Source organism: Neolamprologus brichardi, chromosome 6 (assembly GCF_056152115.1).
Source record: "Neolamprologus brichardi isolate AB-2024 chromosome 6, ASM5615211v1, whole genome shotgun sequence".
Taxonomy (NCBI): Eukaryota; Metazoa; Chordata; class Actinopteri; order Cichliformes; family Cichlidae; genus Neolamprologus; species Neolamprologus brichardi.
The window spans coordinates 30,307,275-30,329,292 of NC_142109.1; the positions used below are offsets into that span (position 1 = coordinate 30,307,275).

At 39.3% G+C, this 22,018-nt stretch overlaps 2 protein-coding genes across 3 annotated transcripts; both read right to left on the bottom strand.

The window, feature by feature from the left end:
* Positions 1-792: 792 nt before the first annotated feature.
* On the bottom strand, positions 793-12,182 carry pi4k2b (phosphatidylinositol 4-kinase type 2 beta). Its single transcript, XM_006790597.3, has 11 exons — positions 11,666-12,182; positions 7,477-7,628; positions 6,903-6,983; positions 6,595-6,714; positions 6,275-6,406; positions 5,241-5,394; positions 4,940-5,007; positions 4,467-4,569; positions 3,378-3,511; positions 3,217-3,276; positions 793-1,052 (listed from the first exon to the last, which is right to left on the bottom strand). Exons 1-11 carry the CDS (start codon positions 12,018-12,020, stop codon positions 879-881), a joined length of 1,533 nt encoding a protein of 510 aa, XP_006790660.1. The 5' UTR covers positions 12,021-12,182; the 3' UTR covers positions 793-878.
* A 2,044-nt stretch (positions 12,183-14,226) lies between these two features.
* On the bottom strand, positions 14,227-16,018 carry LOC118454146 (cysteine-rich protein 1). Of its 2 annotated transcripts, XM_035907703.2 has the most exons (4): positions 15,740-16,017; positions 14,808-14,902; positions 14,652-14,706; positions 14,227-14,554 (listed from the first exon to the last, which is right to left on the bottom strand). In XM_035907703.2, the coding sequence occupies exons 1-4, from the start codon at positions 15,780-15,782 to the stop codon at positions 14,544-14,546; spliced, it is 204 nt and encodes a 67-aa protein (XP_035763596.1). In that variant the 5' UTR covers positions 15,783-16,017; the 3' UTR covers positions 14,227-14,543. The 2 variants fall into 2 exon arrangements, with proteins under 2 accessions (XP_035763596.1, XP_035763595.2); XM_035907702.2 differs by lacking the exon at positions 14,227-14,554 and having other exon boundaries at positions 14,564-14,706; positions 15,740-16,018.
* Between the last annotated feature and the right edge of the window lie 6,000 nt (positions 16,019-22,018).

Sequence of the window (22,018 nt, forward strand, 5' to 3'; positions counted from 1 at the left end):
TTACAGAATTCTCTTGTACTGAAATGTTTAGGAGCAAAATTCTGTGTATAAACGGTAAACAGATTACATTCAAGCAAAGTGTTTATTCGCAATCCTCCACTTCCTACAAATTCAAGTTTCAACAATTTTCTTGTCTTGAAGCTCTTCAATATTCCTTCAACAAAGACTTTGGCAGCACTGAGAATTGAAGACACTGTCTTTGTTTAACACGTGGTTTTAAAGCTGGGTAAAGTGTGTTTTGGCCCAGCTGGGTGGAACTGGTCAAACACTTCCAGCAGTGTAAGTGCACATCTATATTTCACTAAGTAATCCTATAAGGCAAAGCAAATATTTTGGACTTTATCCCAGATGAGGAACAATGTCGACCAAGAAAAACTTCTTTAACATTCCCAAACACTACCAGGACCACTGTGCTGTTAGCTTGTGGTATTTAGGTGCTTGCTCTTTGGCCATCAACGCACTACATTATCGAGAGACCTTCAGTAGGTAGCTTGGGTGGTTTGAAAAAAGAAAAAAAACAACAACTTTCAGCTTCCTAACAATAAACAAAGCCCACCTCTGTGAAAAAGCTGATTATCTAATCAAGTTGCCATAGTAACCACAAACAGCCCCAAGGTCTCTCTAGGAGACGGTGGTATGCTAATCTCTCCAGCTCCCACGGTTCCCTGCACTCTCCTCAAATGAGGAATTGGCCTCAAGTCAATTTCCTCAAAATATTTCTCATCTTATTTTCCATCATCACCGTATCCTTCTTCACTTCCTTCCTGCCGAGGACAAATATGAACAGTAAGCTTCTCTCTCACTTTCTTTACTCCAGGAGCGATGTGTGGACAAAAAGCAGATGCTTCTCCTCTGCTCCCCTCGTCATCCTTCTCCGACTACCAGGAGGAAAAGAATGGCCGCTTGCAGTGGAAGGTTTGTGTAAACGCATTCCCCAAAGTGACCACACGACCTTGGCCACCTGAGCGGCTGCGCTCCACTACCACCCGAGGCATCTGCACCAGTTGGAGGGGGCTCTTCCCGTCCTTCAATGCCTGGGTCAGGTTCAACACCTGGGAAAAGACGGTGCATTAGTTGTGCAAAAGCAACTCGAAGTTTTTAGAGAATATGCAAACAACTTATTGGAAATATGAAACCGTCTGTGCTTACATATTATGCATGTGACATGGCTTTGATAAAGGACAGTAATACATAAAAACTGCAGTTATTATTAGCTACTTTCTTCACAGCTAGGTCATTTTAATATCTGACAAAAGTTAAATAATTAACTAAAAGTTAAAATAAATAAATTACAAAACAACCACACTACAGGACAAAGTCTTGAGCCATCCCTCATTTTGTTATATTTTGCTTGGAAAGTGGGAAATAAGTGCAGTGATCAGTAAAACGTGCAAACATGTGTGGAAATAGCACATGAAGCAAACACAGAAATGGTGAAATTCTGACAAGCTTGCAAATTTAGTACAAGCACCTTTATTCTTCAAAACAGGCTCCATTTTAGTAGTTTTCAGGAATAATTCTCCAGGCTTCTTAACATTGAAGCTCTAATCTGGATGTTACCTGATTTTCATCCATTTGTTTCCTGCCTCTGTCTCACACTACTTCAATAATATTGAGGTCCAGGCTCTAGGGGTGGGGGAAAAAAATCGATACTGTGTAGTATCGTGATATTTTGTTTGCTAATAATGTATCGATACAGGGACAACAGAAATCGATATTTTGTTACAAAAAAGGTTTTAGTGCTCTGACTTCAGAGCATGTTGATGCTTTTTCTGAGCAAGAATCCTGACATTCCTTCACTGTCCAAATGTGTTTCACTTTTTTTTGGCAGCAATAAACATGACAGTTTACTTATTTTAATTTAAGACGTGTTTTATTTTAATTAAGTTTAACACTTTTTTATTTAATGTAAAATTATATTTTGTTTTAATTTACTTTCAAATTCTTCAGTTGCTGAAGGGGCTGCATAATTTTCATAAATTGCATAGCTCAGAATAGCTATAATTGTACCAGATGGTTGCGTTCAGTTAAGTTGGACTAGACTGTAATACAAACTGTTCAGTTTGTCAACAATAAAACTGAAATGAGAGAAAGACTGAGTGCGAGACTTTGATATTAGATAAAATGAATGTTGATAAAGTTTACTTTTATGTACAGAATCTGAATATTGCAAAATATTTTAAAAAATTGCAATAATATCGTATCGTGCGTTAAGTATTGTGATAATATTGTATCGTGGGATGTATGGTGATTCCCACCTCTACCAGGCTCTGAGGATACCAATCCATAACTGATAGCATTCTATTATGCGCTTTCACTGCACTGGCAGTGTGTTTGAGATCAATGTAATGCTGCAAGTAAGCTACTGCCAATCAAGACGCTTTCCAGATGGTACTGCACAGTACTTTTCTGCGTTTATAATTCCATCGATTTTGACACGATCCCCCACACCACCGACTGAAATTCAGCACCAAACTATGACAGAGCCTCTACCACGTTTAACAGATGCTGCACACATTCACTGTTGTACCTCTCTACTGATGTCCTCCATAATACTCCAACGACACTGACTAGAACTTAAAATGTCAAATTTAGATTCAAAATTCACAAGACACGTTGTTCACAACAGGTTGTTGTACAAAAGTCCAGTTCTTGTGTAACTTGGCATAACTCTGCCTTTTCACCCTCTTTCCCTTGTTTAAGAAGGGCATCTTTACAACAGTAGATGGATCAACTGACGGGTTGGATGTTTTTCTCAGGTCCTTGGGTCCTGTGTTATGCCTTTGTTGGATTTATTCCTTTTTCTTAAGGACATGACTTTAAGCACTTTAAACCATATTAAAGAATTCCAATAGGGAAGGAGAACAAAAATACAAAGAATTGAGAATGACTCAAATCCTGCACAGTATTGTTTACTAATATAACATGTTTTTATTATTAAACTGCTTGCTGAGAGAAGAATAGAAAGACTGAAAGGTGAGACAGGACAGTGGCTGCAGACGCAAAATTGGGGTAAAATGTGTGGTGATAACGTTACAAAGCATACAAAGTGACAGAAAGTAGGCCATGAGAGGAGAAAGGAGAATGAGGTAGGATATAAAAGGAACAGGCAGGAAAAAATAAAATAGAGGACAGAACAGTGCAAAGTAAAAAAAAAAAATGACTAGAGGAACATTAAAGTACTCATTAAAAAAAAAGAAAATTACAAAAGCTCACCTGTCCTCTCATGACGGACATCTGTCTCTCAAACATGGTTTTGTCAAAGCCTTTATCTGTCTGAAAACAGAAAACGACTGATATTAGCTGATATCCTGCAATTAAGAATTCAAAAATCTAGAAACAGATTAAAAAGGAAAGCTTATGAGAACATCTCATACCTTGAACATCTCATAGAGGTCCTCACAGAGGTCCTGAACAAAGTTCATGTCAGAGAGGCGAGACAGCACAAGGTCTCTGGTCTCCTGGGAGAAGGGTACCTTGGCCTGAGGAAGCCATGCCCAGTGGAATGGATCTGTTAGGAGGACAACACAAATGTTTCCGTCTGTATAGCCTTTCACTGTCACTGAACCTATAACTATCATTGTATTTGATAATAAGGCCACATGTAGGATTGTTTAGTGGCCTAATTTTTCTTTACAGTTTATTTTTTTTATTGTAAAAAATTCTTTAATTCTTGCCAGAACACAGATGACAAGATTCTACCATAAGAAGAAAAGGACTGAAATCATCCAATAGCAATGAGATGATCAGAAAATTAAAGGAACTGTCGGTGGCAGTGTCCAAAGGTAAAAATTATATCATCACATCTACAACTTAATAATTGCAACACTTTATCAAGTTCACAGATTAGTACAATTTTACAAGCTCTTACATCAGTTTTACATCTGGAAAAAGCCAAGCTAGTAATTTCCTCCTATTTACAACCTTGGTACTAAGATAAGCTAATTGTATTGTCTAATCTGGACAGCGGGTCTAAAGGTAGTATACATCTCAACAATTATGCAAATAAATCCCCTTTCAGACATGCAATCTCCTCCAGTAATTTCATGGTATCTCAATGTTTTGTCTTCAAGTATGATGAAACTTGTGGTGCAACATAAATGCATTCGTGCATCACTCAGTACACAGCACAAGTCTAAACTGCATGCAGTCACAGTGACTGGTTCTGATTTGTAATGAGAGTAAGACTTTTAGCTGTGACACATTTTGCAAGAGAGATCTCCTAAAGCCCACGTGAACAAAGAGCCGGGTCAACCATCAATCACTGTGGCACAGAAAGACTTTAAACACTCAAATAAAAGTGCCTTTTCACTTTGTGTTTTTCAGAAGGTGATGTTGACAATACCCTTTCCTACAAGTGCAATGAGTCTTTTTAAGCATCACACAAATCGCACATGTAAAGGGGCCCTCTCATTACTGTCACTGACAGAGATGGTGAGCAAAAGTGAAATAAGTGATAAACATACAGGCTCTCCATTCATCCGGGTGTTTAAAGGGGAAGGCCAGGCCGTTGTCAATTGCTGCAATCTTGATGCAGGAGTCCTGAATGTTCTCTGTCCATTCTGCATCCTGCAGCATAAAGTAGAAGAAGATTAAAGACCTTGAATTCATTGAGTAAATTATTAATGACTGATGACCAAGCTAGTTATTGATTGAGGGGTGATTACTGCCACACATAAATTACAACTTTTGTCATTTATCAGCACATTGAAAATAATGATTGATGATAGGTAACAAAGACGTACATCAAGTTTGTTCCACACGTGTGTTTATCTATGCATTTGTGAGTCTAGTTTGCACATACACAGAAGCAAAACAACAGGTGGGTTCTGGTTTAAAAATATATAAGTGTTCACGTGTTTCAACAGAGTTAAGCGAGGTGAATGCGTGCTTGGTGAACAGTCTGAACACACCTCTGTCATGTGGTAAATTACCTCACCTTTTGTTCCTCTCCCTCTCCTTCTCCTGGTGTCTCGTACTTGATCAACCAGTTGTCATTCCCTCGATCTAACAAGGAAAACAAACAGAAACAAGTTTTGATACGCAGAAATGAGAGAAATGACAGAGCGATGTCAAAGATAGCAAACAGCTGTTGTGCGCAAGCATATACTAACTTAAAATAAATATGAAGCCAGTGTATAACTAAATCGAAATAAAGCTGCCAACACTGTAATGAGACTACAATGACTGATCACTTCAATTTAAACCATTTATCGAAATGTTAACACGTGCACGCCTACCTGTGTTTCTGATAACATAGTCTAGCACCACCAGCCGCTCAAACTGCGACTGCAGCTGCTTCCTGATATTCTCTGGCAGTGGTTCAGCCTCAAAGCGTCGCAGCCAGTAGTCGGCTTCACGATAACCCTCCACAAACAGCTGAAATGAGCCCACCTGGAAACACACAGAGGCGCATATGGCATGAATGCAACTAACATACCCATTAAAACAAAACACTGTATAGCAACGTTCACTGCTCTGAGAACAGTATGTAGGCAGTTTAAACGGAAATGATGTGGTTTGCAGTGATATTACAAGTGAAGCTGTAATGTCGAAAGGCTGAAATGTCAGCTGTGCCTGACAGTTGAAAATATGCAGTCAGTTTCCTCATATTTACTTCCTCGAAGACACTTCAGCGATGTTTTCACATCATCTTAACATCCACCTATCTTTAGATCACCCACAAGGCTGTCTCACGTAATAAACAGCCAGGAATACAATACCCTGTTATACATGTTTTTGATTAAAAGACAAAACTGATATACGATTACAGTTCACGATACAAGAGATAAATATATCCAGTAAGTATTACAGCTCCTGAAAAAGAACATGGCTTAAAGCAGAAACAACATTTATGGTTCTGATGGCTTTTTATCTAAACACATTGTTCTTCTTCAACACAAAAATAGTGTGGCATGATTCCTTTTACCGTTCTCTACCATCAGTGGCTATTCTCAGCTATCCACTCACTGATGCAACAACTCTTGTATTTTATAGAGAAGCAGTCAGCGTACATATAAATAGAACAAATCTGACAAAGAACCTCTTAACAAATGTTGAAACAAGAAGATTAGAATTTGTTTTAACCAGTATCAGTATAGGTTTTCCTGCATGTGGCTGTGTTTTTGCACAAATACAAAGAGAAAGCAAGGAAGCAAGAGGAGGACACGACACAGGAATGAACAAGAGAAAGATTCCAAGCTCCTCATGAATTGCTTACAGTAAACAAATGGTGACGTTAGACTGTGAAGGTTTAAAAAAAAGTGTTTGGTACCTTGGGTGGGAGGCCCACTCTGTGGAAGCGTCGCCCCACTTTGGGGACTTTCTCTAGGGCGTACTTCTTCCCCCTGGACTTTGCTCTGTCTATGGCGTTGTAGTGGAATGTCTCACTGGCCAAATACACCACCTGATAAAATTTAGATAACACTGGTTTACTGTGAAACTGTGACCACTGCTGAACAGAAAGAAGAGCACAGAGACCCTAATCAAATCCAGATTAATTCAAGTGTTTACTTATACTGGGATTTGGAGTTATTACATGTTATTAATTCAAAAACTCTACAGAGAAAAAAAAAAAAAAAAAAAAGCACACACCTTGGTTTTTGGCACCACACCAAGACCGAGTTTGGTGTCAACCAGCGAAGCAGCAGCCTCTGACAGATAACCCTGGTTAGGTAACAAGCACCCTCGGCCAAAACAACATGGACAGCAAAGCTAACAACAGAGACAGACATGGGGAAAGTTTTACAGATGAGGTGTTAATATTACCCCACTTTTTTTTTTTTTTTTATCTTACTCACTGTGTGCAGCCATTAAAGTAAAATGAATGACAATATACATCTTAATAACTTTTCAGATGTTTCAGATGTTTAAAAACAGGTGATACATGTGACAGAAAGTACCTTGTGAAAGTATTTGGTCCATTTTGGATTCAGATGACCATAAGGTTCCTCTGACTTTGGTTTAAAAACACCAATGATTTTCTGTAAATAAAAAACAAAACAGAGTGATACATTTGTTTTTCTCTAAACTTGCAATCTGACATACAGCCCAGGTCAGAAAACAGAAAGAGTGAGAACTAATTTTACCACACATATTAGTGTTGCTTCAAGCTCCTTACAAAAAGCCAAAGACTAATAGTGTAACTATAAGCAACAAATGTAAAGCGTGAGGAATGCGTCTGACATCTTGGGCTCACCATCTTCCCAGTAATTACCTGTAGATGCTAGTGATCTGCTGTTATCAGCTAAACCATTGCTTTTTCAATAATTAAACGAGAATCATAATCCTGTGTATTTCCATATTCCTTCTTCCTAATTTACAAACTATTATGATTAAAGCGATTAATGTTTTGAAAAAAGAAAAGATAAATGTTTGGAAATGTTGCTAAGCTACTGATTTATATTCTTCCTCCAAGTTTAGCCCATGAACCTTCCTTTGCTTGTCATGAATCGGTGTCATTGGTACCAAACTTACCCCTTTTGGGTCTTTGACAAAGTAACTCCCACTTGAGCCCTGGGAAATCCTCTCTGGAAAGACGCCACTCTCAATGGCTTGCTCTGCCCTTTGGATAATATCGGCAAACTCGGGGTCATCAGGGAAATGGTTGAAATCTCCACTGTTGGTACCTAGAAGGAGAATAACTCAAGATTACTTTGATTTATTTTTACATTGTATACAACCAGAACTTGCTACAATTAAACAAATGTATTTTCTTAAGAACTAGAACAATAAGATTGCATTTACAATTACATGTCCATTCCAAAATATGGCATTAAGTAAACATCAAGAGGTTTCTCTGCATTGGTGTTATGTTTTGGTGTTTAGGACCATCAGATACCTTTGAAATGATCATGAATGAGTTATTTACATTATACATGCTGAAAAATCAGTGGTAAAAAATATTAATAGCAATCTCCCTTACAGAGACTACTGTGAACTGTCCGTTACCTCACCCATCTCACCTCTTGGTTATTCTGTTCTAGGCAGTGGGAAACTGGAAGTGTTCCCATTACACACTGTGCAAAGGGTGGGATAAAACAGGTGGCCAAGTCTATCACAGGAATCACCCACAAAGGAATACACAAACACACATTTAAGAGGAATTCCAAATCACATGCCCATATTTTGACTGTGTGTACACTATCACAGAGAATTTACCAACTAAACTAAAGAAAATTGGTCTAAACAAGTGATTCCGCCACTTGTTAAAATCGGGCATTTTCTACTGCCTTGTAGATCAAACGTCATTCTCTTGAAATCACTGCTCTCTGGTGAATAGTGCCAATTATTATTTTGATAAAGGTCCAAACACATGACATGGCAGATTATAAGTTCTCCTCCTTACACAGGGCAGGACGATCAGCTGACAGAGACCCATGCTCTGTGTATCAGTCACACTAAAGTCACAGTGGGATGCAAGGAGAGATAAAGTCACAGACATGTGGTAGGTGCTATAAAAACAGGTCAACATGCCAAGGGTGACCGATAAGGAGTAACAAAGATAGCTTCAAAGCTAGTTTAACTGCAGGGCCCAAGAGAACCTAATTAACACGAGGAAGAAAAGAAAGAGTGATAAGCAAACGTTACATAATTAATCTGGATTATTTAAAACAGTGGATACTTGTCAAACCTAGTCTGACCTAGTATGGCCCAATTACTCCTGAACAAATACATGAAAAGTACCCAGAATCATACGTTAAAAGTCAAACTCAATTTAACTTAACGGGGAGGTTCAGAAAGTCAAGTGACTAACCAAGACCTCCTCATTACAGCACAGTACTCGCACCCTGCAGCCAATTATCTGTTAATGTCCCGGTAGCATACTATGCATTACTTTGATGCGTCAAAGGTATTTTGGTGATACACTGGGGAGCTATCCAACATTAAGATGAAGACAATGTTGGATAATTCCTCCCACCCACTCCATGACATGCTGGTCAGTCACAGGAGCACGTTCAGTGAGACACTGAGATTACCAAAAAGCATTACCAATAAAGTATTCTGATTCTGATTAGGTAGGTGTTTATTATGTTGTGGCTGTAAGATAACTCAATAATAAGAAGAATTTAGACAGACTGATCTTTTCCTTGTATCTTCTCAATAAATGCTGCAAAGTTTCACTGTGCGGGTCATCGGATTCTTGGGGTTTTCTCCGCATTCTGGTAGTCTTTACCTTGCAAAATAAAACGACTTGAGACAACTGTTGTTGTGATTTGGTGCTAAATAACTAAAACTGAATTATTTGAAACAGAGGTTTAAGCTAGGCTGCACCTGTGTTTCATGCTCCATTTGGTACCTGCAAAGCAAACATCCTACTTTAAAAAGAATTTAAACTGTGCTGCAAACATTAAGCAATTTTATTGGGTAAATACTCCCATAAATTTGTGATCATGCTGTACGTGCACAATCTCTGAAGGCTAAACTCTGAGTGTTTTTTGTGGATGTGGACCACACTGGGACAAGATGTCTGGCCATAAAGGTAACTCTGATCTCTGGAAAAGCTGTCCAAAAGTAAAGACTTAAAAATAGCTCCATTTTGACTTAAGTATGAAAATCTTAACATGGTTTTAGATTGTGCTCTAAAACAGTAAATCTCTGATTTACTGTAAGGAGTTTGTAATCCAGTTCTGTGTGATGCAATATTTTATCTTCATTTAATTCCCAACGACAGGTCAAAGTGTGCTCAATCTATCATCTTGTATGATGACAGATCTACGCTTCCTGTGCGCAACCCTGGTGCTTATAGTCTGTGATAAGATCACTGTGGTGTATTGCTGCAGATGGCAGTAATGGGCCTTATATGTCTTCCACTTCCCATTAGCTTCAACCTGTAGGAAACCAAAGTAATAGTATATGTGCATATAGTACTTCCTTTCTCTCAATTTCCCTCTTCATCATCTTCAAACACTGTACTGGACTACAAAGTGCGTCTGCTAGCACAGGGGCATTATGCATATTTAATATCAGCCTCTCAGATGTCCTGGTCAGCTAATGGGGCACACACAGCAGGAGTGTACCTCACTTATAACTTCAGAGACCTCCAATAGACCTGCAGAGCACAAAGTGTGTGACATGCCACAACACTGGACTGTGAAAAGTGTTCTATAACTATATATTTAAGTTACAGCAAGCGCATAAAATTGATACAATTTGTCTTAAACGCTAAAACTGTTTCCCTCGTGTTTTGACAGTTACATGATAAAATGCTTCAACTTACTCAAGCTTATGAAAATTAACTTTACATAAAAGACTATAACTATAAATAAACCCTGCGTGCCATTTCTAGGCTCTTTGGACTGGTGACAAAGAAGGCAGCAAAAGATGGCACACGTGATGAAAAATAGAATGCATCTATGGACGCATGCAAATTTTTACTAATTACTTTGTTAAAAAAAAAAAAAAAAAGCACTATTGCTATTTGGTTAATATTTCCCATGACACGTAAAGCAGAATTTAAGAGCCACAATTCACAATTAATTTACATGATATTTTTAAATGGCACAAAGTGCAAGAGAAACGGCTCTTAGTCAGTATTCTAACAATAATCTGTAAAACAGTTCTGTAATTTTAGAGGAGAAGATTATTGTTCTACAAAGGCCACAAGTAATGGGATGCCAACACTTGCCATTTAAGGCTCAGACTCTCTACCTGTGGCCTAGATTTCTGGCCATAATAGGACATGGATCTGAACAATAGATCTCTGTTGGGAGAGGCTGAATAACAGAAATGAATACAAATGCTCAGAATTTGTTTTGCAGGGGGGGTGAGGGGGAGGAAAAAACAAAAGGTGGGCGGTATGAGGGGGAGTGTTGTTAAATCCAGTGAGCATTTAATTCCATAGCGACTAGGTCACCCTTTTCTTGGTCTTTCCCTTTCTCATCGTCCAAAACAAATCTGACAGAAACTTTAGTTGTTCCTGCTGGACAATCTAGTTCACAGCATAGCCTCAAATCATTTTATCACAACAAACCTCTTACAACAGACCAGAATGTTCAAAAACCTCCTAGCTTGAGGAACAAAGATAATTTGGATGAAGGAGGCAATGATCTCAACCAGGTGGCAAGAGTTCAAAGGATGAGGCAGTCTTATTTATTATCCTGGAAGTATAAACTGTTTGTTTGGTTGTTGTTGTTGTTGTCTTTTTTTTGTTTGTTTTTTTTTTTTTACTTTTTTGTCATCATATTTGTAGCTTTAATTCTGTCTTGATTGTCAGATAGACTAAAATATGGGTGATGACAAATTGAGCAGAAAATACAGACTCGATACAGACTGCACACCAAGCCTTCAGTTCACCAAGTGCTGTGGAGAAACCGGGTACTTTTTTATGTAATGTGACACCAAGTTTGTGCTTTTTTAAAGTTCTAATAATAACCAAAGTGTTAGTTCTCCAACAGCCTCAACGGACATTAAGAGAGACCCAAACATTAAAAAGCCGCGTGAAATGCTCACTTCAGAGAGCTTACATAACATATCTATTTGACCACGTTGCATTACCTGTTATCACAACCGTAATCAGCCTGAGTAGGCAGAATTTTCCCAGAGCCATATGCATCAAATAACAAAATGTCAGAAAAGACATACCCCCTATGAGTGTCTGAGTGTGGCTGTCTATTTATTAGTTTCATATACAACCATTTCAAAGGCCGTGATTTGAAACACTTACCCGGGGAGGCTAATGCATCTTTATCCGAAGACGAGCTGTGCCTGTACCGCCTGCTTCGCTTTTCTTTTACACCTCTCGGAGACGACGAGCTTCCTGCTAAGCACGGTAACAGCAGCGCCTCTTCGCCGGAGCCCTCTGTCTCTAGTTCGGTCAACACGCTTTCACAAGAGTCCGAAATACGTATGGCGCCACCGGGGTTCGCCCCAGTTGTTAGACCTATCCGGTTCCTGTCAAATAACACCTTTGGAGGGTCTATGGAGTGAAAGTTAGACTCCAGCACTGGCACTGCTGTTTCCCCGGTGTCCAGCACTGGCTCGCCGGTCTCTGTCTCTGTCAGGTCGCATTCTGACATCATTCTGACTCAGGCCCTAATACATACAGTTAAATATATATCGTATTAACTCAACTTCGTTTCGAGCTGTCAGCTTTTCATTGTAAGAACACGGCATGTATCCAAATCAAACAGCTACTGCTTTCACTCAACGATATGTCCACATAATCCGTGGAGACCGTCTCCTCTGCTTCCTAGTTAGCTAGATGCGCATGCTCCACACAAAACGACGCTGCTGGCTATGAGTTGCCTTCAAGTACAGCTTGGAAAAGCCGAAGAAATTCAAAGACGTGAGCGAGCGTGTTTCAAATTCCCGTTTGACAAGTACACTCAAGAGCTTTACGTCATTACTTCTGTTATTACCGTGTGACTAACGTAGTTGTCAGTTTGCAAAGTCAGAAACAGGAACAAAAAAATACAAATTAGGCTGTAGAACATGTCGGTCTCTAATGCAGTCTATAAACACGTACCTTCCTACGCTATTTATTAGAGATTAGCTATGTTAAGTAGACCTGCTATCAAGATATCCGTTTCTGACCTGGTATTTATTTATTTATTTATTTATTTATTTGCAAAACAAATATATTCATAGTTTTGTCTTTTCTGTCTTCTTCTCCGGTGCTTGAAGAATTTCAAATTCATCAACTGAGTTAGAATTATTGGCACATGATAGGGCTACGTTAGTATTTCTTTTGTTTTATTGAAATGCATTTTCTAAGCTATTAATACAAAACTACTGTAGTGGTTACTGTACAGGCTTTTCAACTGACTCGACGCAGTCCAGCAGTTTTATTCACGGCCACTAGATGTCAACAATATTACATAAATGAAAATGGTTGCAACGCATCGCCTCACAAGCAAAAAATGTCTAGTCTTTATACATTTTTTTTTAAATTTGCTGTAAAATACTTAAATACTATTTTCAAGTTGTCATCAAGTGCCATTGTTTGAAGTGTGGCAAGCATAGTTACTGGTTTAGAATGTCTCTGAAGTTAATATTGGATCCACACATGGGCCTTTCCCGCTGCCACCTCATGGTAAGATAATGACATTTTTTATTTAGCTCAATTTTCCAGTTTCGACCCAAGGTGAATTAATGCAAATTGAATAACCTCTGCATTAACTTAGCAAGGCTTAATATGGTAATTTTTCATCCCTCTGTTTTACTTTCCCCTCTCTCTTCCTGTCTCGCCTATAAATTCAAGCTCCCTCTCTTTTCTTTCAGTTCTGTCAGTGCCCCTCAATCACCCAGTGGTCTGCACAGCACCCACTCATCCCTCTGCCCCCCTTCCACCTATAATTCTGCCCTTCCACCACCACCCGTCTCTCTAATAAGGGAGTGTAGCTGAAACACTTGCAAATGAACAGTCAGCCAGCTGGTAACACAGCAGTCATGTGATCTATCAAGGTAGGGGGTTAGAGGGTGAAGGAGACATGGAAGGTGAGAGAGGCTTGGTGTGCTTGGGATAGAAAATGGATCTGGAAAAAGGAGAAGGAGATGGACAGTTGTAAAGGCACACTGAAGGCTAGACAGGTATATCTCTGCTTACTCTTTGCTAGATGTCATAATAAACCCTCTCTCCCTTTGTCCATCTCCTCTGTCGATACTATTTCTTTTTCAGCCTCTTCACCCTTTATTTCAATATCCATCTCACCTTCAAGAGCAAACACCTGAAATGTCACTGGAGTGACACATGACACTCAACAGGAAAACGCATCAACCACATCTCTGTTTTTTTTTTCATATGCGTGCCAGTGTGTGTTTGAAAAAAAGAGAGCGAGAGCGTGTGCATCGAAACTGTGCACTTCACCCACCACTGGGTGACAAGCTCCTGCAGCAGTGAAGGCATACTGCAGACACACTGCTTGCACGTGCACGTGTGTGTGTATGTGTGTGTGTGTGTGTGTGTTTGACAGAGAGAGCCCCATGTTTGCCTCACTGTAGCACCCATTCCAGTAGATTCTGCTGGCAGAAGATCTAGTTTACCCTGCCAACAGCAACCACTCTTATCCATTCCTGCTCCTTTCCCCTGGCGGCTTGATGGGGGAGAGAGGGAGAACCCTCTAGCCCAACTAATTTTTTACATGCATCTGTATTGTTGGTGATTAGAGTTTTTATTAGTTTGTGAGGGAACACAATCATGCCGCATGCCCAGAAATCTAAAAGTGTAAGCCCCTGATTGCAAAGTCTTAAAAACTTAGACATCTACCAGAATTTGATGCTGCAACATTCAAAAAATGTATTTATTTGCACTGACTCACACTTTTCTACATCCAAATTAATTTACATTACAAAAGTGAACAGTCACATATACATAGCATTGCCCAGTTCTACCACATTTATAAATATTTTAATTCGTCAAAAGAGAACAAACAGAGCTCACTCTGTCCTATAAGGTTTACAGTATATTCCGGTCCTTCATTATCATTTATTCACTCCTTTATCTTTTGCCTTATATAAACCAGATCTTTTAAATGTCAGCATTTGTTCATTTTGCCTCATCCTGGCTTTTGTTGAGGGGATATACTGTACCACACCGACATCAGTTACCTGTTACCTGTTAAGAAAGATTTAAACAGAGAAAAGGCATTCAGAAATAGCGTGTGGTTGGTCAGTGTGCGTGTTTGTGTTTTCATTTTGAGATGGCAGTATACCTCTCGGTCCAAACATCTTCAGATAGCAGTGTGTACAGTATGGCTTCTCATCATACTGAAACACAACGAGTAACACATTTATAGCATCATTCAGTAAACTGCATTCATATTACTTTCCTTGAATACTTAATTGACTCAGTTGTTGTCCATATATACCTCAGCATGTTGTCCAGGGGTGAGCTGTCTGTTACACTTCTGACACTTCAGACACAGAGGATGGTAGTCTCTCCCTAGGGACCTCTTTTTCTCACCTGCACAAAAGGAAGAGATGGACTAGCTTAATGAGAGGCAGGATCGGATATTTTTATTGATATTGAATTAAAAAGTCAAAAGGATTTTGCATCTCATACAATTTCTGATAACACAATGTCTGGATTTCATGTGTCTGATGTGTGCCTCATCAGTGCAAGTAGGCCAGAGACTGTGATGTTGAACTAAAAGTAGGGCAGGTCACATCAGAGAATTTGAACTTAGCCGGTGCATGAACAGGCGAGAAAAACTAACAGCAAAAATAACAACCAAACAGGAATCTAACTGGTGGTTTGAGTCCTTTTGTGGATCTAATGGCTAGGCCTGAATGTGGAAAAGGACTTGTTTAAAAGAGAGAGGAGGTAGGGAGGAAACCCAAAGAGCAGTGCATGCTCGTTTGGCTAGACCCACATCCTGTTGTTATCATGGATACGAGTGTGTGCATTTGTGTGCATGTGTGGTTCAAATAAAGCCAAAAGCCTTAAGAAGAAAGAGTGAAATGCCTTTTTTTGTCCTCTAAAAAGAAAATAGTTAACAATTTTGCATTTAAGGAACATATTGATAGCATTTCACTTTGTCTCTTTGCAGAAAGAAAACAAAACACAAGGTGAACCTCAATCTTATGTTAACTCCAACAAATGCCCTTTATTAATTTTATTACACCTGGTTTCACCTGTTCATTATTTGTGCTTTATTTCAGATTTCAAGTTTTATGACAATGCCAAAGTGATCTGCCACAGAGGTGATAGACAGACAGATAAAGAGCGTGTAAAGCAAGTGCCAGACAGAAAGAGGAAGACAATTGCATCGAGTTTAAAAATTAAACAGGTCAGACTTACCAAAGTAGACAGGCTTCCCGCAAATTGGACAGTAGCCTACCATGATAGTATCTAATTATTTATCAGTATATGCGTTTATGTGTGCACCTTTTTAGTCCACAGTGTCCTATGAGGGAAATCGCGTGTGAACTGAAAAGTGACAGGAAAGCCGTTAAACTGTAGACATCGCAGCATCTTGTGCAGTCAAAACCAGGATGTGGTGAGACGTCACAGGAAGAGAGTAAACTTTGAGATTTGAACAGTAAATGGTGTCATCAGTGGAAAAACTAGAGACAGGTAGTTTCTCTGTCTGTCTCTTTCATATATACGTGTGTGTGTGTGTGTATGTGTGTATGTGTGTATATATCATTTGATCATTTTACATCATTTAAATCACATTATTTTACAGTGAACTTTTCACATCTTCATATAATGTTTTGCGCACTCATCTATAACACTGTAAAGAGAGAAAGAAAGAAGGAACAAAAAACATCTGTCACCAGCTCAAATTCCCAGCTACCTTCTCCCTTTTCGTGCTCTTTTCACCCTCTTTTCTAGATTAAAAACAAGGATTTGAGCTCCTGAACTGAAAAGGGAAACTTGACACTTGTGCCTTTCTTTTCTTCTTTCTGTCTGTCTTCTTTCTCTCTCTCTCTCTCCCTCTGTGTGTGTGTCAAATACTCACACACACCTCCCGCTCACTGACTCACACAGACACCATACACCCATTTACACACACACACATGCACTCACCAAAAAGGCCATCCTTCTGCTCAGTGACATCACATAAAGAGGCTGCAGCCAAAGTGCGGAGGGAGAGTCAGGGTGAGGCTGGCCTAGTGGAGGGACAGATGGGGCTGGGCAGCGGAGGCAGTTATCCCCTAGGGATAGGTGATGGAAGCAGACCTCGGGAGGGACTGGGGTGAGGAGAGATGAGCGAGACAAGGTTGGAGACAGTAGCCAACTACAGCTCAGCGGGGACAAAGACGATGAACTGTGATGAACTTTGTTGAGTGCAGAACAAGGCCACTGAAGTCACTGTGGAAGACAGGCAAATGTCTGTGTGGTTCGATTGCTATCACTGTCTGGGCAAGCAGTCCACTCACTACCACCAAAGGACTGATATACACATACACCTCTACAAACACCTTACAATACTCACCAAAAGACTCAAAAACTTCCGCAAATCCACTACAAACTGGACCTGGGAACAATATGCTTATTTTCACACTCAGTCTCATAGTTACTGAACACACATCTAAATTATATTATATTTGCACATTTTGCATCTTGCACATGTCTTCGTCCTGTCTCGTCTACAATATCCTGACAATAACTTGAACCTGGTATTCAATACCTACTGCACAATACACTTTGTGTTGTCTCTGTCCTGTCTTTGTGTATTGTATAGTTATTACTATAGTATTGTATAGTTATTACTATAGTATTGTATAGTATTGTATAGTATTGTATAGTTAGTAATTAGTACCTTTTTATCCCTTAATTTTACCAAAATTTAGCATGTTATTTATTTGTAATTCCTAGTTTTATATCTCTTGGAGATGTATCTTTTAAATACTTATAAATGCACCATGAGGGGCTTGGGGTGAAACAGTATTTCGCTACACTGTATACTGTGTATACTGTGTATGCTATTGTATTGACAATAAAGCTCTTGAATTTTCAATCTTGAATTGAATCAAGGAGTATCCAGGAAACTATGGTGATGGAAGACTTATTCAGATGGTTTAGTTAATTGAGAATATTTCAGGGCAAAATAACTCCAGCATGTACTTTTTACTTAAGTAAAAGTTAATTACAGTCTGAGTTTACAACTGAAACAATGCAAAAATATTCATAGATTTAAATTCCTCTACAAACAGTTGGTCTGGTCACAGTATACTCAATGATGGTTTTAGTGTGCTCTGTAATGTTTGTTCTCTTACCATTGCTGGTATGGATTCCAAAAAAAAAAAAAAAGAAGAAGTGTGTGCGTATGTATGTATATGTATGTGTGTTTGTCACTATGTAATTATTATTGCCTGTTACCTGTGGTAACGCAATTTATAATTGTTATATATTCTGTATTTAGTTATGATGGTTCTAATTGTTGTTGCGAGCTGCCGTTGAGATGCTTGCATGTGCCCGGGGCTGTTGATGGTTTGTTTGGTTGTAACGATGGGCGTAGCTGTGGGAAGCTTATTGTTTTTTGTTGATGAGTGAGTATAGGGGTGGGATTTAATAAGTTTTCTTCGTCCCACTCCTTTTCAGGTAATTTTTGTTTTTTGTTTTGTGCACTTTATGTTCAATATATGTATTTTGCTGTGCCTGAAATGAATAAATAAATAAAATAAATAAAAATAAATTAGGAGTAATTAAAAGCTAAATGTTTCAGACATTATGCCATAAAACTGACTAGTTGTTTCTAATCCTTAAGGGGAATTCCACCAGCATACACATGAAAATCTATTTAAGATCTTAGGGGGTGCTGCTACATATGAAAAGGTTTAGTGATGCTTTTTGTAGCTCTAGAGTGAGTAACTGAAATGTGACAAATTCTCTCCAGTGATGTCTTTAAATTGAAAATTAAAAAGTGCAGGTGCAAAGTTAGAAAAACGGGTGATTTGTGCAGCGCACTCCTACTCCCCGTTCAATAATACATACATGTGCAGCTGCTAAAAGGGCCAAATATCACATTCAACTTAACAGTCAACAACTGTTGTAAGATATGTTTGCGGTTGTTCTTCTGCAATAATTTTGACAAAAACACATCTTTTCTACCCTACATTCACAATTTAGATGATAGAAAAATGTTGTGGATTAAAAAAGTCCTATATTTGGAATATAATGCAAGAGTAAATAGTATATAGACACATGCATTCATCATGTATTTTCAATACATAGTCAATGTTTTACAGTTAGTGTTTGTTTTTCAGCCTTTAGACGTGCCGAAAACATCTGCAAATCATTACTGCAGCTGATGAACTTCTAAAAACCATGGAATATATGTATTTCATCATTTGCATATTTACCGGCATCCCTCTCCTGTGTGTCATGCTTTGCAGAGGGATGGAATACCAAGTAGGTATTTCATCTGACCAGCTTTCCCTACAGGATAACCTATCATGTCTCTCCATCAGCATTCATTGTGTGTGGACAGCGCTTGGAGAGCTACATCCTGAATTAGAGGCCTACACGCATGCAGTGTTTTTTTTTTATGCAAATGATGATGTGCTTTTAATAGAGAGCAGATTTTGAATATGCAGAAAGAAAAAGAGACCGTTGTCATTAAATCAAGAAGAAGCAAAAGATTTCCACAGGTTGAAATTGCAGAAAAATGAATACTGAAGGAAAGGGGATGGAATTAGGAAGAAAACAGAAGTGGAGCATGGAGAAACAGAAGTAATGTAATTGTGAACTAAGGAAAAGAAAGGAAAGAAGTGGAAAGAAGAGAGGAGGCGTTAAAACCACATTTCCCAGTGGATCTCTTGGTGAGGCTATGCTGAGAAAACTGCCAAAACTCTTAACAGACACATTCCCGTACTGGCAAGCGCATATGCATGGTTCACTTCTGCCAAGTCATATGAGATACACCAACACACTGGATGGAGAGATGTGGGAATATGGTGTGTATGAAGTGAAGGATTTACAGTAACATTCAGTGAGCGGTGGAAAGAGACAGAGCTTGGGAAGACACAGAGAGAGGTAGAGAAACACTGGCTTCGCTCCTCTGTGTCCTCTGGTGGGTTGGATCTTGTATAGGCCAAACCCTCCGACGCCAGCTTTGAGAATTGTATGCAGAGGGGTGGAGGGGACACAGGAAGAGGCTCAGGAAAGAAAACGGCTGGAAGGATTCCTTCTTCCCACACATAAATGCACTCTTGATCACATGTGCGTACACATGAACGTACAGTCACACATACACACAGCCAAAAAGAGCCTTTGGAAGGATTCCTTTTTCCCCACTCGCTCTCACACACCCACTAGTCATCACGTTTCAGCTCTTGGCATCCTCCTTTCTCCTCCAAGCCCAGAATATGACATGGCTTTAGGGTTGCATCTCAACTGCATACACATAGTCAGCCTCACAGTACAAGACATATGGCAAAGAAAATCAAGCAGCATTTCAAACATTTGACAAATGAAGATAACCAAAGGACCACATGGTGATTTACTTGGTGGTAACTCTTTGAGGTGCAGAGAATGCCTTTTTGTTTTTGAACTTGCCTCTTTTCATTGTTGATGTGTAAATATCAGTTTTCAAGATGAATTTTCTTTGCCTCTTTGATAATCGCTAGATTGTTAAAGAAAGGGAAACAGCTCACGCCTTTGTAACCAAGCCAAAACGAAGTCTCTCACCCTTTGCTGTTACAAGCCTTTCTGGTGTGCATTTGGAACAGTCAGATGGATATTTTGGTTGCTTGCACTGTGGTGTGGTAAGCCATTCCTGGGGTGTGTTTTTCACAAATATCCCCCTCTGTGACAGTCTTCATGGAGTCAAACAATCTAAAGGCTATAATCCTCTACTAAGGGTATCAGTGGATGGAAAAGTCCGAAAAATAAGTCCTTGTTTTTCACTCATAATCTGGCAAAGCCCATAAGTCCCTTCATGCCTCTATGCAGTGATATGATTATGGAATGGCAACTATTACTACATGATTAGTAGATGTGAGTGGCTGGGTCAGTCAGTTTTCATTAAGGGACATTCTGTTGTTTTTCTTTTTTGTATATGAGTCTTTGTTGTGTGTACATCAGCGACTGATTTATATTATGGTACCATAATGGGTGCATGTTTAAAATCTCCATAATGTCGTTTTAAGGTGAGTATAAAGTGAGTTGAGGATAGGAAAGTAGTAGCTGTGGTTAAGGTTAAAGAAAGTCATTATAATGTCCTCTGAATTCATGGGTTCATGTGTGTGCGTGTGTGTGTGTGTGTGTGTGTGTGTGTGTGTGTGTGTGTGTGTGTGTGTGTGTGTGTGTGTGTGTGTGTGTGTGTGTGTGTGTGTGTGCGCACACGCGTGAACAGTAAATTAAACAGATGCCAGTATTGCTTAGGCTTTCAATTCTCCATAGGGCTTATAAACAATACCAGTCCCCCAAATGTCTAATGTCGCTTCCAAAATGCCATCCCCGCATATGCAACAGACTGGGTACTAACACACACACACTCACCAAAAACTGAACATGATGCACAAGACAGCAAAAACTGTTGTGATAGCAAACTTCAAGAGCTGTTTAACAAACTAGAGTAAACAGATTTTTATGATGTTCTTCTTTGTAAGCGACAAGTTGGTCCGTCAGTTGATTGATCCTCCTCGTTTTGTCTAAATAAACCTAAGATATCCCAATAAATGTTGAATGGTTTATGATTTTGTTTGTGATTACATGTACAACTACAATTTTGTTGTACACGTACAATGACAATAAAGAGCTATTCTATTCTATTTTATTATTTTTCTTTACATCTTTCTTTCTTTGCTGACTTTTTCTCTAGTCCCATCATAGCCTAGCTAAAATGATACAACTGGTCGATGGATTTAGACAAATTTTGGTGCAGATATTTATATCCATCTCAGGGTGAATGGTCAGATTTTTCCTCTGGTCCCATAATAATAATAATAATTCAGAAATTTTTCTAATGTGCACCTAAATTTGGTTCATAACTAAATACCTGAACCCCCCCCCCCCCCCCATTCCCAGCAGACTGTGCTGCACTCTGTGTTTAGAATGTTTTCCACTACCATAAAACATTACATTTACCCAGCAAACATACCCATGTCGGCCCACAGTGAGTAGCTGTGGGTGAACTGTAGGGCTTTGTGGACAGGGCAAACCCACACTTATCCCTCACAGGCCAAAACTGAGTGTGCCCACATGGGGCCCATGGCAGTTTTGCCCTTTGGGACACCAGTATTGGTTTTCTATGGGCAAGCCTACTGTGGACTTCCACATTGAAGACCGGTGTGGGGCCACAGAAGTTTAGGTTTACCTTTTAGGTCCCCATAAAGGTTTTCTGTGGGTAACCTATTGTAGACTTGCGCACAAAAATTCCTGACTGGCCCCACCATGCCAATGAGGCACATACAGGCACCCACTGTGGGCCATTTAGGTCTGCCACACACACAGGCCTGGAGGGGGCATGTTTGCTGGGTAGTGTCAAGTTAACAGAACTTTTAGCATGCCTAAACTTCTAGTCTTGTATTGTTACAACAACATGACAGTTTGATGAATCATCCAGCATTTGAAACTTTTGTAGTAGCGGTAGTAAAAAAAAAAACAAAACAAAAAAACCCCCACTGT

Bases quoted from the DNA above. Each gene is read 5' to 3' on its own strand.
- pi4k2b (XM_006790597.3), bottom strand. From the start codon at position 12,020: ATGATGTCAGAATGCGACCTGACAGAGACAGAGACCGGCGAGCCAGTG. The intron at 5,395-6,274 runs GTACCAAACACT...GTGTGTTTCCAG, and splicing joins GAGTGGGCCTCCCACCCAAG to GTGGGCTCATTTCAGCTGTT. The intron at 5,008-5,240 runs GTAGGCGTGCAC...TTTCCTTGTTAG, and splicing joins CTATGTTATCAGAAACACAG to ATCGAGGGAATGACAACTGG.
- LOC118454146 (XM_035907702.2), bottom strand. From the start codon at position 15,782: ATGGTAGGCTACTGTCCAATTTGCGGGAAGCCTGTCTACTTTG. The intron at 14,903-15,739 runs GTAAGTCTGACC...CCTTTTGTGCAG, and splicing joins CGGGAAGCCTGTCTACTTTG to GTGAGAAAAAGAGGTCCCTA. The intron at 14,707-14,807 runs GTATATATGGAC...GTTGTGTTTCAG, and splicing joins CCCCTGGACAACATGCTGAG to TATGATGAGAAGCCATACTG.